Source organism: Malus domestica, chromosome 15, assembly GCF_042453785.1.
Source record: "Malus domestica chromosome 15, GDT2T_hap1".
Classification (NCBI taxonomy): Eukaryota; Viridiplantae; Streptophyta; class Magnoliopsida; order Rosales; family Rosaceae; genus Malus; species Malus domestica.
In genome coordinates, this window is record NC_091675.1 from 52,713,823 (window position 1) to 52,729,280 (window position 15,458).

Sequence of the window (15,458 nt, forward strand, 5' to 3'; positions counted from 1 at the left end):
TTTAATTTCTTGTTTTTGTGTAATACTTGACATATTTTTATCATTAGCAACGAGTGTTTTTGGTCCCTAAGATGAATGGGAGATGATCGGTGTCAATGAGAAGTATGATTAACCGGTGTTCAGTCATGAACAGTTTGTCTGACTTGGTACACTAAAACTTTAAAACAGTTCGCCGGACTTTATACACCAAAACTTTAAATTGCAAAATAATCGAACCAACTGAGAATTTCTAAAAAATCGATATGAGAGTTACATTGAGTGTGAGAGGAGGGTTTGTTTTTGGTTGATTTGGTGGTCTGTGGTCGCCAGCCAAGTTGGGGAGAGAAGAGCAAGAGGGAAGAGAGAGAAGGGAGAAAGGAAATATAGCTCAGCTCAAGCAGACTGTACAAGTAAATAGTCGATTGGTTTTCATTAGAGTAATGGTAGAAAAATTAAATTTGTAAATAAAATAACATGGAAGTGTTGATTAACGTATTTATTCCTTATTGGTGACACATCATTTTGTTTGCAATTTTAATCGACAAATTTAATCTACCTAACATTACTCTTTTCTTTGATATGTCGCACAATTTTCTTGCTGTACAATAAGGTTCACCTACATTTTCCTAGTTCAGAAAGCCATTTTCCTTTTATCGTCAATAGGTGTTTAATTTTTTTCTTCTTCAAAGGTGTTGGGACTTGGGGAGAATTTGTAAGTAAAAAGTGACAATGAGTGAATAGAATTTGAGATATCTTCTAACGTTGCAAAGAGAGATATCACTAAAACTAATAGTTCATTCGTTATAGGCTGACCATGGTTAGTTCTGAAAGGAAGTAACACTACACCAAAGTTAAGGGGAACAACATGAATCATGACGTCTCGTGTCAATAAAATAAGGACATGTGAATAAAAATTTATACATAATTTCATTTTTGGCAGAACGCTATTGTAGCAATGTATTTGTGTCATGTAAGTGTTACTTGTTAACAGGTTGAGAATGGTAGTGTTATTTACAAACCTATTTTTACTTATCACACATTTTTTTGATTTTCGATCATCAGATCAAATGAATTGAAGAAGATCAATGGTAAAAAATTAATAAAAGTGTATGAGCAGCAAAATAAAGTGTGTGAATAGTACTATCCGTCAAGCAAAAAAGGGACTTTTTATGAAGTTGAAGTCTTTTCTCTCGTAGTCACAAGACCGCTTTTTTGTTCACCACTCTTGATTGATGAAAATATTTATCATTTTTGTATGAATTTAAATTTTAAAATTTATATCTAACCACTACACGTTTCGAAATTTAAAACGATTTATAAGTAAGATGGTGAGCATCTCACGGTGAGCAAAATATTCCCCAGTCACGATACAGAATTCATAATACTTGCCGTTTTGACCCCATAATTTGGTTAATTAAATCAGACACAGAAAAGCATTATAAAAGTTAGAGTAAATTGTACAAATGGTCCCTCAACTTTAATCAAATTGGAGCAATGGTCCCTCAACTAAAAATCCATTACCATTGGTCCCTCAACTTATCAAAATGTGTAGCTATAGTCCTTTTCATCAATTTTGTCAAAAATTTGTCAAAATAAGCTATGTTGGAATGATCATTTATATAATTAGGGTCCCTTAACTCATCAAAGTGTATAATTATGGTTCTTTTCGTCAACTATGTCAAAAAATTTGTCAAAACGAGTTATATTGAAAGGACCATTGCTACAATTGGGTTAAAGTTAAAGGACCATTTCTCCACTTGAATTAAAGTTCAGGGACCAATGGTAATGAATTTTTAGTTGAGGGATCATAGCTGCACGTTTTGATAAGTTGAGGGACCAAAGGTAATGGATTTTTAGTTGAGGGACCATTGCTTCAATTTAATTAAAGTTGAGGGACCATTTGTACAATTTACTCTAAAAGTTAAAAACCCTCGTAAGAGTGGCAGACACAGAAAAACCCATCAGAATCTCCCTCCCTCCATTTTCTCTCCGACTCTTCTGTCTGCTCTCCGTCACTCTCAGCAATCAGCAGCCGTCTCTCCGCCGCCTCCACACACTCTACCACTCTCTGTCTCTCTCCTTCTCTAATGGCGGTGGACAAAGACAAGCTTCAGGAAGACGCTGCCATTGCCCGCTTCTACAGGATTATTCTCAGTTGGGACTATTTCCGTCTCAGAAAAGAGGCAAACGTAACTCTCTCTTTCTCTCTCTCTATATATATCTATATAAATGTATAAATATATGTATTTGTTGTGTATTAAATTGATGAATTTGCATTGTTTGGGAAGCAGAAGCTGAAGGACAAGCAGCAGAAGAGTAAGGGGGGAGAGATAGATTATGAGGGTTTAGGAATTGCAAGAGTGAAAGACACCTACAAAGATGTGGATGACTATATCTCTACATACGAACCGCTTCTTTTCGAAGAAGTCAAAGCTCAGATTCTTCAGGAAAAAGACATGGATGAATGTATTGCATTCACCTTTCCTTTTCCCTTTTCTGTTTGGTTTCCGAGAAAATTTGTTTACTTCTCAATTTCATGTTGGTTTTGTGAATTTAGTCTCGCTCTTTTAATTTATGTGTATGTATGGAACAATGCAGTGGAAGACCCCAGGGAAAACTTGGTTGTCGAGTACACTGACGTGGACGGGTTTCACTTAGCAACCCTTACCCGCGACCAGGGTGACATGGAAGAGAGCAGATCAATAACGCAGAATGATCTTTTGCTTCTTTCCGGACAAAAGGTAATTAGTTCAAGTTCAAATCTTGCTTGTCTCTCTTGCATTTATCCTATAGCTAAGCATTAGTGTTACATTTTCGGTAGTTCGTTCTCCAACTTTTGAGAAATACCCGTGAAAAATAAAAATTTTGCCCTTAGCACGCCGCTACACTGATAGGAGTTTAATCTTACTCTTTTGATTGTATGAGTTTATATAATGTAGGTTTCTTACTCTTTTGATGGGGTTTGTTATTGCAGCTTCAATGGGTAACGGATGGTAAAGAGAAGTATATCCAACCTCCATCTGCCAAACATCCACGGGACTATGCTTTTGCATTGGTGGAAAGCCGCCAGGCGAGTTCTTTTAGGATTAGAATGTATTTGGGTGGAGAAGTCACAAATTTGGAGACAGATGCAGTTGAATGTCCTAGGCTGTTAAATGTGAAGTCTTTGGTGACTTCTACAGAACGACGGTTCTTTTACACTCTAAAGGTAACGCGATTCTTAAGAACTTACATATCTTTTGCTGCATCATGTTTTGTTTTATTTTTTTTATTTTTTCTGGTGGAGATCTTTTTTCTGTTGTGTATACTGATTGGAAAATATTAGAATTAAGCTCTAGTAACGTGATAACATGGTTTTTAATTGATGTATATAGGTAATTTTACGTCTGAATGTTCAGTTAGAAAATCCTTGATCATTTTAAGTGGTTAAGCTATTCTTTTATAGAAATAGCTTACCAGTTTAGAAAATTCATGCTTTTTAGTTTCTTCATGATAGGGAGTTTTTGGCTCAGTTGCCAACATGACCAGTTATTATAAATCCCAGACCATAGTTGTTCAATATAAAGACAAAAATTCTTTTTCACTTATTCAATATATGTTTCAGATTTGCAGTTTATCAACTATTGCTCGTGAATATGTAGCTCTACGGTCAATTGGTTCTCTCCCTTTTAAGGATATAATTCTTGGAGCTGCTGAAAAAAATATCAATTCGGAAGGCCAGGCCTGGAAAATTTCTGGACCTCTGCAGGAATATATAAAAGAAAATCTTAATGAATCTCAACAAAACGCCATACAGGTAAGTTAATACTAAAAGTGTACATTTATGTATTAACTTCTCATGTATGATGCTCGCATGTTATGGGAGTTGTATATGCAATTTGGTTGTTTCAACGTTTTATAGACGTTGCTCATGCATTGTGATCTTGGAGAAGCCCGTCATCAAGGTCCAAGTCCGTGTGTCCGTGTTTGTGCTCGGAGCTCTTTGTCTGTTATTATTCGAATTTTGTATAAGGATTAATGAAAGAATATTATTATTTACTGCAGGCTGGTCTATCGCGTAAACCATTTGTCCTGATACAGGTATTCTTTTTAATCTTACTTCTAATTTCTTTTCTTGCCTTTTTGTCAAATTATTATGGATGCATATACAAGCTTGCTACTTCTTTTCATCTCATTGTGGTCTTATAAATGCATATACAAGCTTAATGCTTCTTTTCATCTCATTTTCTAGTTCATTTTTCTTAATAATTGTAAAAATGCATCTTAATGGATATATTCTGATTTCAAGCTTCCATTTAGGGTCCTCCAGGAACAGGAAAGACACAAACTATCCTTGGGCTTCTTAGTGCCATTTTGCATGCTACTCCAGCAAGAATGAACTCCAGGTTAAAATATTAGTCTTACCAACTCTTGTAATGATTTTGTCAACTATGTAAGAAAATCCAAGAGAAAAATTGCCCTAGAACTTTAGACTCGTTTGTGATTGTAAGAAGTAAGAATTGAATATAACACATCTGTATTTTTCATATCAATTTTCTTTTGCTCATATGCAGCTTCCTTCTCTTGCAGGGGTGAGTCAACCATAAAGCGCCGGCCAAAGTTATCTAGAGAGGAGAAGTATGTGGTTACTTAATGCAATTTTTTTTGTCTGGCTTATATTCGGAATGTAGATATTGTCTCGAATGTCAATGTTTCTTTATATGTTACTTGCTTCTTTTCTTAGTTTATTGAGATTTTAAAGATGCCCAATGATGTAGTTCAGTAAGGGAAGGATTAAGTGGGATCATTATCGTTGGAAATAGGAATAGCTCTGGTTGAAAAAACATAGGGCCTCAGACCTTAGAATTGTGAACCCCTCACAAGAAATAGGTATCTTGAAATACTGTTCATTGCCTCATTATGACCAACTTGCATGCTTCACACAGAGGCGCTACCGGGATATTTACCCTTCCACACGTTAGTACCCCATAGACTTTTTCCAAGGACGACCCTTTGACCGTTAGTTAATTTTCCTAGGTACATTAAAGCTCTAGAAACTCTAGAATCCGGTTGACCTTGATATTTTCCAGATGTATTGATTCAATTATTTGGCCTGCTATTATACTAATTCTCTGCTTGGGCTTGTTGCGCTTTTGGCCTACAAGATCAAAGTATTGACCAATTTAGTCTTTTCGACTCCTATCCCTCTGCTATGCTTGACAAACAGTACCTCACTTAACCAAATGTGCTTAAATTTGCCAGCTACCCCAGGCCAAACAAATTTCCTCTGAATCTCCTGGACACTATGCATTTAATTATTCATCACTGTTTAAAGTGGAATAATTGGGTACAATAATAATATATCCAAATCAGGGGTTTTAGCTATCTTGTAAATAGAGATTTTGAGTTTGGACTATAACTCCAACATGATAACAGGTAGACAGTTCTTTTATGCTTATGTTATGTTCCATCCTGGTAGCCTGGTATTCAATGTCTAGTAATCTTTTGTACATTTATCAGATTCAAACATTGGATAAAAGCGTCTCCATGGCTTAGTGGTAGAAATCCTAGGGAGCAAATAATGCCTGTGGATGGTGATGATGGTGTTTTTCCGACCACTGGAAATGAGTTGGTAAGAGTAAATCTTTGCATTTGATTACTGTGATTTGAGATATTCCTGTTTTCTAAAACTATGCAATTTGCAGAAACCGGAAGTGGTCAATTCTAGTCGTAAATATCGTGTACGTGTCCTTGTGTGTGCTCCTTCAAACTCCGCACTTGATGAGATTGTTTTGCGTGTTCTAAACTATGGTACAATTTTTTTTCCCAGCATCCCACATAATTTAGCATGATCCTTATCTTTGGCAACTGGAGTACATGTACACTACATTTGCATTTCATTCCAGAACGTTTATATGTTTTTAAAAAAATTCTCTTGTTAGCTTGATTATTGAGTAGGAGACACATACATGCATAGAAATTATCCCGAGGTTAATAATAAGTAAACACTATGAATATTGCTTGCTGTGTAAATTTGATTCATGTTCCGATAAAGTATAATGCAGTAATAGTAAGTCATTGACTGTTTCTTATAAAAAATGTAAGTTGTGGGGGTGTTAGTGGAAACCCAGTCAAAACCAGTAGAAGAGCCAAAGGGAGCATTGGTTTGACAATAATGCCGCTTGAAAAGGAGTCTCATGTTATGCACACGATGAACTTTAACAGCAATAATAACAGATTGGACAACAAGGACAACATTGATGTGTGGAGGACCAACACGATGACTCTTAAAAATGTTAGGGACTATTTGTAATAAAAACCAAAAATTAAATAGTTCATTTTAAGACATTGTACTTCTGCATGCTTATAATTACGAAATTTAAATGTTATTTTTTTAAGAAACACTGTCTATGGAAGTAATAAAGAAAAAGGTTGATAGCCTTTTTAAAAAATCCAATACTTCCGTTATCATCAAGAAAATAAACTTGAAGCATGACTTTGATTTATTATTCTAAGAAAAAAGTTTATGATGCTGACTGCACACCAACACAATTCGTTAAGAACCTTAAGATAGTAGGTCATCAACACATTAACCCATTTGTATGACCAAATGAATGAAACTCAAGGACATGTCATGTAGAGTATTTTAGGTCCAATAAAATTATAAAAACACAACACTAAGGGCATAGTGGATAGATCATATAAGGGCATAGTCCACATATATATGGGTTAGGATTGGGGGACACCCAGCATGACCTCAATATTTGAGAAGTTGAATTTCTGATTATTGGTACTTGGTGTTTGGTTCCTCCTGCATTTGATATGGTCTTTTCACATGAACATAGTTCTATTGATTTTCCATCCAGATGTAATAGTTCGTTCAAATGTATTCTGGTTTATTTCAGGAGTGCGCGATGAAAGTGACCATTCGTATAACCCCAAAATTGTGCGGATTGGTCTTAAGGAACATCATTCTGTCCGTGCAGTCTCCATGGATGAACTGGTGTGTATTTGGCAGTAAATGAGGCAACATTGAGTTTCACTTTATAATCATTATCATCCTTGAACTAAGAGTACTTGTAAATATTGCTCAGAATGTGTACAAGGTAAACCAAACCAAAAGGTGATTAATGTTAGTATACATCATTAACAGGCCTTTTAAAGGTTTATTTACTAAAATGGTTAAAATCTAAAGGTAATTAAATCGCAGATACTAGGGGCAGTTCCCCAATATTCTAGAAGAACCTAAGATTATGGTGAATAGTCTGTTATGGAACACTGGGCTTTATTAGTCCCAAAACCTGCCTGGTTGTGAAGCTCATTCAGAAAAATAACAGACGGAGCCTTATGTAGAGGCTTTATCTGTCCCAAAACCTGCCCAGTGGATGATTATTTGTCAAAGCACGGAGTTACACACTCCAAGCTCTTTTATAGTACGTTGAGTGAGTCTTTTCCTTACTCTTAACAGATTAACAAGTAAACTACCTTCCCATCAAATCTATTCTGGAAACCACCCATTGCTCATCCTTGAAAGCCTAAGCCCTCTCTGTGCGCTATACGGGAAGTCAGCATTTGTTCTGCTATTTAGATCCTTGATTCCATCATCCAGGTCTCTAGAGGAGACGATACCGCTTTCCATCCACTAGATGGGTTCCCCTGATGAAGGTCTTTTCAATTACTCTGGAAAGAAGTTTACTCAAAGCCCATAGGCCAATTGATAAAAAGATAATATATATCTATATATATATATATTTGTCAATTTACTTACAATTTCTGATAACAAAACATAGTAGAAGTTGATGTCAAATTTTTGTTAATTCCCTACATTATAGTTGGTTGTGTTGTGTTGCTTGAACTTGATAAGAAAAGATCTAACGTAATGTGTGTTTCTTGAAGTTGACCGAAAGATTCTTGTTGCAGGTAGAACGGAAGAAAGGAAGTATAGGTGGTGGTAAAGGTAGAGAAGGTGCTGAAAGGTTTCGAGCAGAAATTTTGGAGGAGTCTGTAATTGTATGCTACTTTGCATTTTGTTATAGCTGAAGATTTAGACATTTAGTTTCGCTTGTAATGTATGTATACATGACAGGTGTTTTCTACCCTTAGCTTTAGTGGTTCAAGTCTTTTCAGCAAATGGAATCGAGATTTTGATGTTGTTATAATAGATGAAGCTGCACAAGCTGTAAGTTCATGTAATCTGTTATTTTATCTTTTTATAGTTCCTAGTTTGTACCTTTACTCCTTTCCCTCTCTCCTTTCTTGTAGACATTCTAAATGCGGATGTGTAACTGTATATATTAATTAATGAATTCATCATCTATTAGGATTACTAATTTCACAAATCTTATTTGTTTTTCATTACTTATGTTTGGGCAGTCTATGTCCATGACCAATCTAGTGTATATAAATTGAGGGGCTCGCCCCTTGAGTAGTGCCCTTATGGGCGGCTGCTCCATGGTGGACATGACTGCAGCCTCCACTCTTTATTTCTGAAAGTCTTTGTTTTTTAGTTGATTTGAAGTTTGAGTTTTCAACTCTTAAAACTTGGAGACGCCGTGTTTTCAAAGTGTTGGCCATTGAGCACTGTTTATATGGTGTATATTTATTTTTGGGATGAATGAGGTTCATTTTTCTGTAATTGAAAAACTATGTTGGCTGTGCTTGATGGCATTATCTGTAAGGAGGAGATAAACAAATGTTTCGACAATCTAGAGTATAATCAGAAGTGTTCAAGAGTAAACCGTTAGTATGGCTAATGAAAGATTTATGTGTAACCTTTTTGTATGTCTTTCAAATTTAACGTCTTACACAACTGTTCTGGTATCGTAGCAAAAGAAAAAAAATTAACCATCCTGATTGATTTGCTGGTCAAATAAGGTTACCACTACGTGTCTTATTTATTTGTTTTCAGCTGAAGACAATGCAATACTAAATATAAACTAGGAATTTATGGCTCTTGATAATTCTTGGGAGTATTTATTCTTGTGTATGATTCTGTACAAAAGGTACTAAAGTTTCATCAACTGGAATAAAGTCTAATCGACTTCATGTTATGCATGATATAGGTGGAACCAGCGACTCTTGTTCCATTGACAAATGGATGCAAACAAGTATTTCTGGTAAATTATAATGCTATTACAGGGCTTTCTCATAATTTACTTTGTGTTATCAATTTACTTTATACTGTGCACCAATACTTGTGCTTAATATTTAGGCTTCAAGCCATTCTTAGTTCTGAATTTTTAACGTTTAGATCGGTGACCCGGTTCAACTTCCAGCTACTGTAATTTCAACTGTTGCTAATAAACTCGGGTAAACAACGATATTGTGATGTATTCTCTCGGTCATTTTATTGATTTATAGGTTAAATATCTGATTCTCTCACACTTGTTTTCCTGATTGAAGGTATGGAACGAGTTTGTTTGAGAGATTTCAGAGAGCTGGCTATCCAGTGACCATGCTGAAGATGCAGTATCGAATGCATCCAGAGGTTAGATCAGAAACATCCAACGAAGTTTATTGAAAAATATTTTATGTTGATGACCCATATTCTAATAATTTAGCTTCTGATAAACGTGGTGCACTCTTTCCTTCTATCTCGATGTTGCATTAGCTCAATTTCGCCTTCGATCTCTCGTCTGCAATATACTCCACTTCTCTTCTCTTCATGAGTGATTCTCACCGTTGAGATCTGTAACTTTTCTCGGGGGCCAAATCTCCCATCACTTCTGCCAGGCAACCCTCTATTCCATCTAGCAGTATTTTCTTGTTGCAGAAACTGACCAGAACCGAGCTGATTCCTCGGGTACAAATTGAACTTTGGTGACAACTTCCAATGGTTGGTGCGGTTGTCAGTTCTGGCAACAAACCAGTCAGAACTCTGCCTGACAACCAGCAACATAATGGGCTGGAACCGTGCCCAGCTCTAAGTTAGAGTACATGTTCCATTGAAAATGAATGTGAAAGTAATAACTATTATTGAATGAATATGACATAACAATGTGAGCTTCGTCTGGGCCTCAAATAAGAAGCGTAGTAATTAATTTTATATCTGTGATCCTGTATTCAGTTTTATTTGATATTAGATTCTGTGTGTGTCTCTTTGTCTCTATTTCATATTTCATAATTGGTAGGTTTAAATTTCTAGATCTTTTATTTCGATACTTGATTTTTGTCCATTTTTAAAAGTGGAATTATGGCTCTCCTGCGGATATTTCAAAACCTAATATATGAAATAAAAAATTCCTGTGCAGATTAGGAGCTTTCCTTCTGCAGAGTTTTACTCGGAGTCATTGGAGGATGGTCCTAATATTATAGAGCAGACACAACGTTCTTGGCATGACTATCGATGCTTTGGACCCTTCTGCTTTTTTGACATACATCAAGGGAAGGAATCCAAGCCCGAAGGAAGTGGTAGATCTGTTGTGAATGTTGCTGAGGTTGATTTTATCATGCTCTTGTATCATAATTTAGTGGATAAATATCCAGAGCTTAAATCAAGTCAGCGGTTCACGATTATATCCCCGTATCGTGGACAAGTAACTCTCTTCAAAGAACGTTTCAGAAGTACTTTCGGAGTGGAGTCTGACAAATTCGTGGATATTACTACTATTGATGGTTGCCAGGTATCGTGACTCATTCTTTTATGGATTCCTTTGAAATTCTTCTCAATGCTAATAGACTTTGTTTTCTATTCAAAAGGTGATCAGACGTTTTTATTTTTAATTCTTTGGAAGTTTTCAAGGTCAGTTTTTTTGGTGATGTAATACCGTGTTATGTAGAGCTGTCTAGATGTCGGAGTATCTCATTTTATGTTGCATAGATTTGTCAAGGTGAATGATATCTCATAATTTTCATCGAATTATACCATAAAATATGATATAAACGATGACGAGGAGGAAAAAGGGGTGGGAGGAGCTCATGTGACTGTTGGGGTATTTGTTAAACAGAAACATCAAATATTTTAACATTGGGGGTTATTACTGACACTGCACTCCTCAAGGTGCAATTTCTCTCTTATGGTTTAATAAGATACGGGTGCACAATGACCTTTTTGAAGTGCGAATAACTTCTCCCTGAACTTTTAGAGACAATTTTTTCCTATTATTCAATTTGCGAAAATTGAAATGTTTGAATAAATGATCTTTTAATGTTTTTCTCAGGGACGTGAAAAGGATGTTGCAATATTTTCATGTGTCAGGACAAACGAGCATGGAAAAATTGGGTTTCTGTCTGATTTTCGGCGAATGAATGTTGCGATCACTAGAGCAAAATCTTCTGTCTTGGTCTGTTATCGTTTGAAGTTAAGAATGAAGTTTCAAGTACTGTCTTACTTCATGTAATATGCATTTACATATTGACCTCTTCTTTTAATCAGGTAGTGGGATCTGCATCAACATTAAGGAAGCGCGATGAGCATTGGAATAACCTTATCGAAAGCGCTGAAAAGAGGGATTGTTTGCTTAAGGTGAATATTCTTCCTGAGAATATGAAATCACACACTATTCATCACACCTCGTGCTCAATTTGGCCACACATCTGCTGTGATTGATTCATGTGTTTGGTTTTGTCCAACCGCATATGACGGTTCATGTTGCTAATGTAGAATCGTAGGTTGAGCATTTAAAACTTCACACCAGGTTCTTAAATTTCTAGGTCCCACAACTTTTATGTTTTAGGCCGATTTTCCGTAACTTGTGGTCCTTTGAGTAAGCAAGAGGAATAAATTGGTCCATGCATCATTTAGTATCAACTGCAACGAGCGCTACGTTAAGAACTTTACCCACATCTCTCTTCATTTTATTGTTCTTTTGTTTCTCTCAGACATCAAATTTACTACATCTCTCTCCATTTTATTGTTCTTTTGTTTCTCTCGGACATCGAATCTGTCATCTCTTTCCAGCCCAATACTTATCATTTATATGTATTCACAAACCTCTGATTCAATCGTATGGCGTGTTCTGGCGATTTCTGTATTTGTAATGCAGGTCTCACAGCCATACACTTCATTTTTCAGTGATGAGAATCTGGAAACCATGGCTATCAAGAAAGAATTCTCATTGGAGGAGGTTGAGAATGATGAGGTGGATAACTATGCAGGTTCAAACAATTTTGGGGGTGCCGACCCGGCGGAGGGAGAGGAGAACGATTATGGAGACGGGGGTATGGACATGGATGACGGAGGCAACGGCGATGACTGAGTATCGATATGATAATGTTGCTTAGGTCATATGAAGCCGTGTGAGATGAAAGTCTCATGCACCGTTTTGAATGAGAAAGAAGTGAGGAATCCTCTTTTCAACTTGATCCCCACTTCAGTTGTTGCTTTTCTTTCTATTACTTCAAAAGTAGCTGCTTCAGCTTCAACCACCCGAATTTTTTATATTCATTTGGGTGGGAGACTTCTTGTGTAAGTTAAACTACCGTCAGCTATTTAGATGCGTCAAGCCCCACCCCCACCCCCACCCCCACCCCCACATATACCGATTACCATTACAATGGAAAACATAGTTTTGTCTTAACTTTTGTGCCGGTTATCCTGACTACTATTACTGTCTCGTCTTCACTTGTAAGTGATACGTATCAAGTTCGACTTATATGGATGTGTGGCCGCTCAAGCCTTCATTCCTTTAGATATAAAATAACTAGTATCAAAAAAATTTGTACTGGTTGTCACTAACATAGCTGTTTAGTAGTAATTATTTTATCACTTACAAGCTGAAAGCCTTGAGAGGACTCTTAAACACTTGTTGCTGTTTAGTAGAAAACTTTTGTAGGAGTTGTATTTTGTCTTATACGTAGAATTAACGTTTCTAATTAGAAACGTTAAGTTTTCTGCTAAAGTTTAGTGACAACCGTTACTGTTTCTTACAAGAATAGACAATTAAGGGTGTGTTTGTTTGCCTTCACTAACTCTCCTTGGATTGGACTGGACTAGTTATTAGTCCAAAACCGTGTTTGTTACACGTAGGAATAGATTTAATGAGATTAGAGCCGACTCGTTCCGACTAAGTCCTTTGTTAGAAGGTCTTAGCGAGATCCCCCAATAAGCACGGGATTGCTAAGATCGTTCGTGTCCTTGTCCAGTTGTTCTCCTTGCTTCTTTGTTCTGGTCTGGTCAACTGACCTCGCCAGACCACCCCACTGACAGCGATGGCGACGATTGTTGACGAGATGTACTTGTTTTTGGCTCCGCACTTCTTCGACTTGTTCATAAAGGACAAGAGCGAAGCTGAGTCTACCATAGAAAGCTCTTCACTGTCGGCTGCATGGCCATTCACGTCGATTGGAGGAGGGGATGAGGGTGGGTCATTGGAGAAGAGAGCTTGCATGAGGAGACGATGCTAGGCTCGCAACTGGAGGTTTGATTCGAAGATGGAGGATCTTAATTACGTAGAGGTCTGATAGACTGATTCGCTTCTTTCCATTTTCCCCCCATTTTTTATTTTTTATTTTTTTATCTTTTTGATTTAGGGGAAATTTATTTACAGTGTGGATTTATTGTTTGGTTTGATTTGAATTGGGCAAAATCTTTGGTTTTTTTTTTTTTTTTTTTATATAGCAAACGAACTTTTGGAGTGGATTATGAGTTAATTAGCAATTTCTCCTCCTGCATATATTTCAATTTAGGATTTGATTGTAGGTTATTTAGAATATGATGTTGTTGTATGAAATTTTGTTATGATTGTATACGGTCCATTTTTCATTGTTTTCGTTATCCCATTTCTTAGTCCAACATTGATCAAATGCTTTATCAAGTTAGTCCAGCTTAGTCTATTCTAAGTCAGTCCAGCTTAGTCCCAGAAGTTAATCCAGTCCGAGATAGTCCGGTACAACAAATGCACCCTAAGTGTGACGCATCGTGCTATAATGAATAGGGAAATCGAATGACTATTTTGCCTTGTTATTAAGGTTTTGGAGGCAATCTCCTTGGTTGATGTTAGAAGGCGCTTTATCGAGGCATTAGCTCTGCAGTTTGGGAGACCAGTGGAAGCTGATTCGGTAGGCATCCTAGGCATGTAATGCTCTCTGCAAAGTTCTAGAAACGTTAAGACTAATTGTTCATATCTAATTCATAAAACTTATTAAGTCTTGCATGTTTATGTTTAATCTAAACATCACTGATGGATTACATGTTAAGTGTACGTAATTACTTGAACATCACGAGGAGATTATGCATTAAGAAAACTTAACCTTTAAAGTTGCATGTTTTAACTCATAAGTAATTTGTAGAACTGCGTATGATTGTTAATGGTAACGGCTAAACCCTAATACTTTTCACATTTGATTTCTCTCCAAAACTTTATTTTATTTTATCTCTCATTGCCCATTTTTGTTAGTCAAATTTAATTATTTATTTTCTGTTCTTTTACTTTAATTCACAATTTCAAATCTTTTCCAAAACTTATGTTGTATACTTAACTAAGAATTGGTTTCAAATACAAATTATTCATATTGATCCGATAGAGAACGACCTTACTTGAGCTGTTTATACTATAATAACCTTGTTCTCTTATAAGTATTTTTATGTATTTTAATTCCTACTTTTGCAAGTGGTAAAAATCCTACCATTCTCAACATCAGCATGTTTGAATCTGAATTAGTTTGCTAGCCAGAATTAGTTGGCCAGCCAGTCCAATCCAGTTCACTAGCCTAGTCTAATCCATTCTTGTCTAGTCTAGTCTAGTTCGCTATAATTGCTCTTTTGCTTGAAAGCTCGCTTGAATTGTCTTGCCTTATCGGCCTAATAGAGCTTGCATCCGCATCTACTTGTTGGCAACTCATGTCGTGTACCGTCATGAATTTGACATGGGGTGTTGGAATATTAGTTATTATTTGATTGTCTAGGTTTGGGTCACACCTATCTGATTAGGATTCTTTAGATTCTGCATTCTATAAATATAGCTTGTAGTTTAGTATGAGAATTAAGTCAATCAAGATGTAAGCCTTAGTTTATAGCCATCTCTGCATTCTTATTATTGTTTTCCTGTTAATAATATTCATAATTTATAAATTGTTTGTTCTTACGTTTGATGCTCTGATTTTTAACCGCATGCACATTCTTTAACTGCATGCACATAAGGCCTTTTATGGCTTAAAGCAGGCCTCTCGTGCCTCGTTTCAGAGGTTTAGTTCTATTGATGCACAAAACCGGAGGTCTTGGAACAACGTAAATCCGACCATGAATTTGCAAGAAAGTAAATAACACAAGATGTATTGTGGTTCACCCCAATGTTTGGGCTACGACCATACTGATATTGTATTTCTTTGTTTGTGAGAGGATGAGAGGGTGAGAGCTTCTGAGGGTGAGAGAGCTTTTCCCATGGCCTAACAATTGGCCTCTCTCAATGAGGAGAGTGAGAGGTCCTTTTATAGAATAAGGGCTCCTCACTTATTATATATTTGCCCCTTCATTTATTACATAATTACATTTGAGTCCTTCGAGTATTTATACGAGATCTAAATACGGAGGCCTTAAGTATGGTATAAACAGTAGTCCCCCA

The 15,458-nt window shown here is 36.4% G+C and overlaps 1 protein-coding gene across 1 annotated transcript; it reads left to right on the forward strand.

The window, feature by feature from the left end:
• The first annotated feature begins 1,894 nt into the window (after nucleotides 1-1,894).
• On the forward strand, nucleotides 1,895-12,476 carry LOC103425348 (probable helicase MAGATAMA 3). Its single transcript, XM_029094607.2, has 20 exons — nucleotides 1,895-2,168; nucleotides 2,271-2,445; nucleotides 2,578-2,720; nucleotides 2,954-3,187; nucleotides 3,584-3,775; nucleotides 4,024-4,059; nucleotides 4,279-4,364; nucleotides 4,549-4,596; nucleotides 5,479-5,590; nucleotides 5,664-5,769; nucleotides 6,864-6,961; nucleotides 7,879-7,968; nucleotides 8,045-8,137; nucleotides 9,021-9,074; nucleotides 9,209-9,267; nucleotides 9,361-9,445; nucleotides 10,209-10,580; nucleotides 11,118-11,240; nucleotides 11,333-11,422; nucleotides 11,943-12,476. Exons 1-20 carry the CDS (start codon nucleotides 2,067-2,069, stop codon nucleotides 12,153-12,155), a joined length of 2,511 nt encoding a protein of 836 aa, XP_028950440.1. The 5' UTR covers nucleotides 1,895-2,066; the 3' UTR covers nucleotides 12,156-12,476.
• The last annotated feature ends 2,982 nt before the right edge of the window (nucleotides 12,477-15,458 follow it).

Coding starts and splice junctions, on each gene's coding strand:
- LOC103425348 (XM_029094607.2), top strand. CDS start 2,067: ATGGCGGTGGACAAAGACAAGCTTCAGGAAGACGCTGCCATTGCCCGC. Junction 6,962..7,878: donor CAGTCTCCATGGATGAACTG/GTGTGTATTTGG, acceptor TTCTTGTTGCAG/GTAGAACGGAAGAAAGGAAG. Junction 8,138..9,020: donor TAGATGAAGCTGCACAAGCT/GTAAGTTCATGT, acceptor TGCATGATATAG/GTGGAACCAGCGACTCTTGT.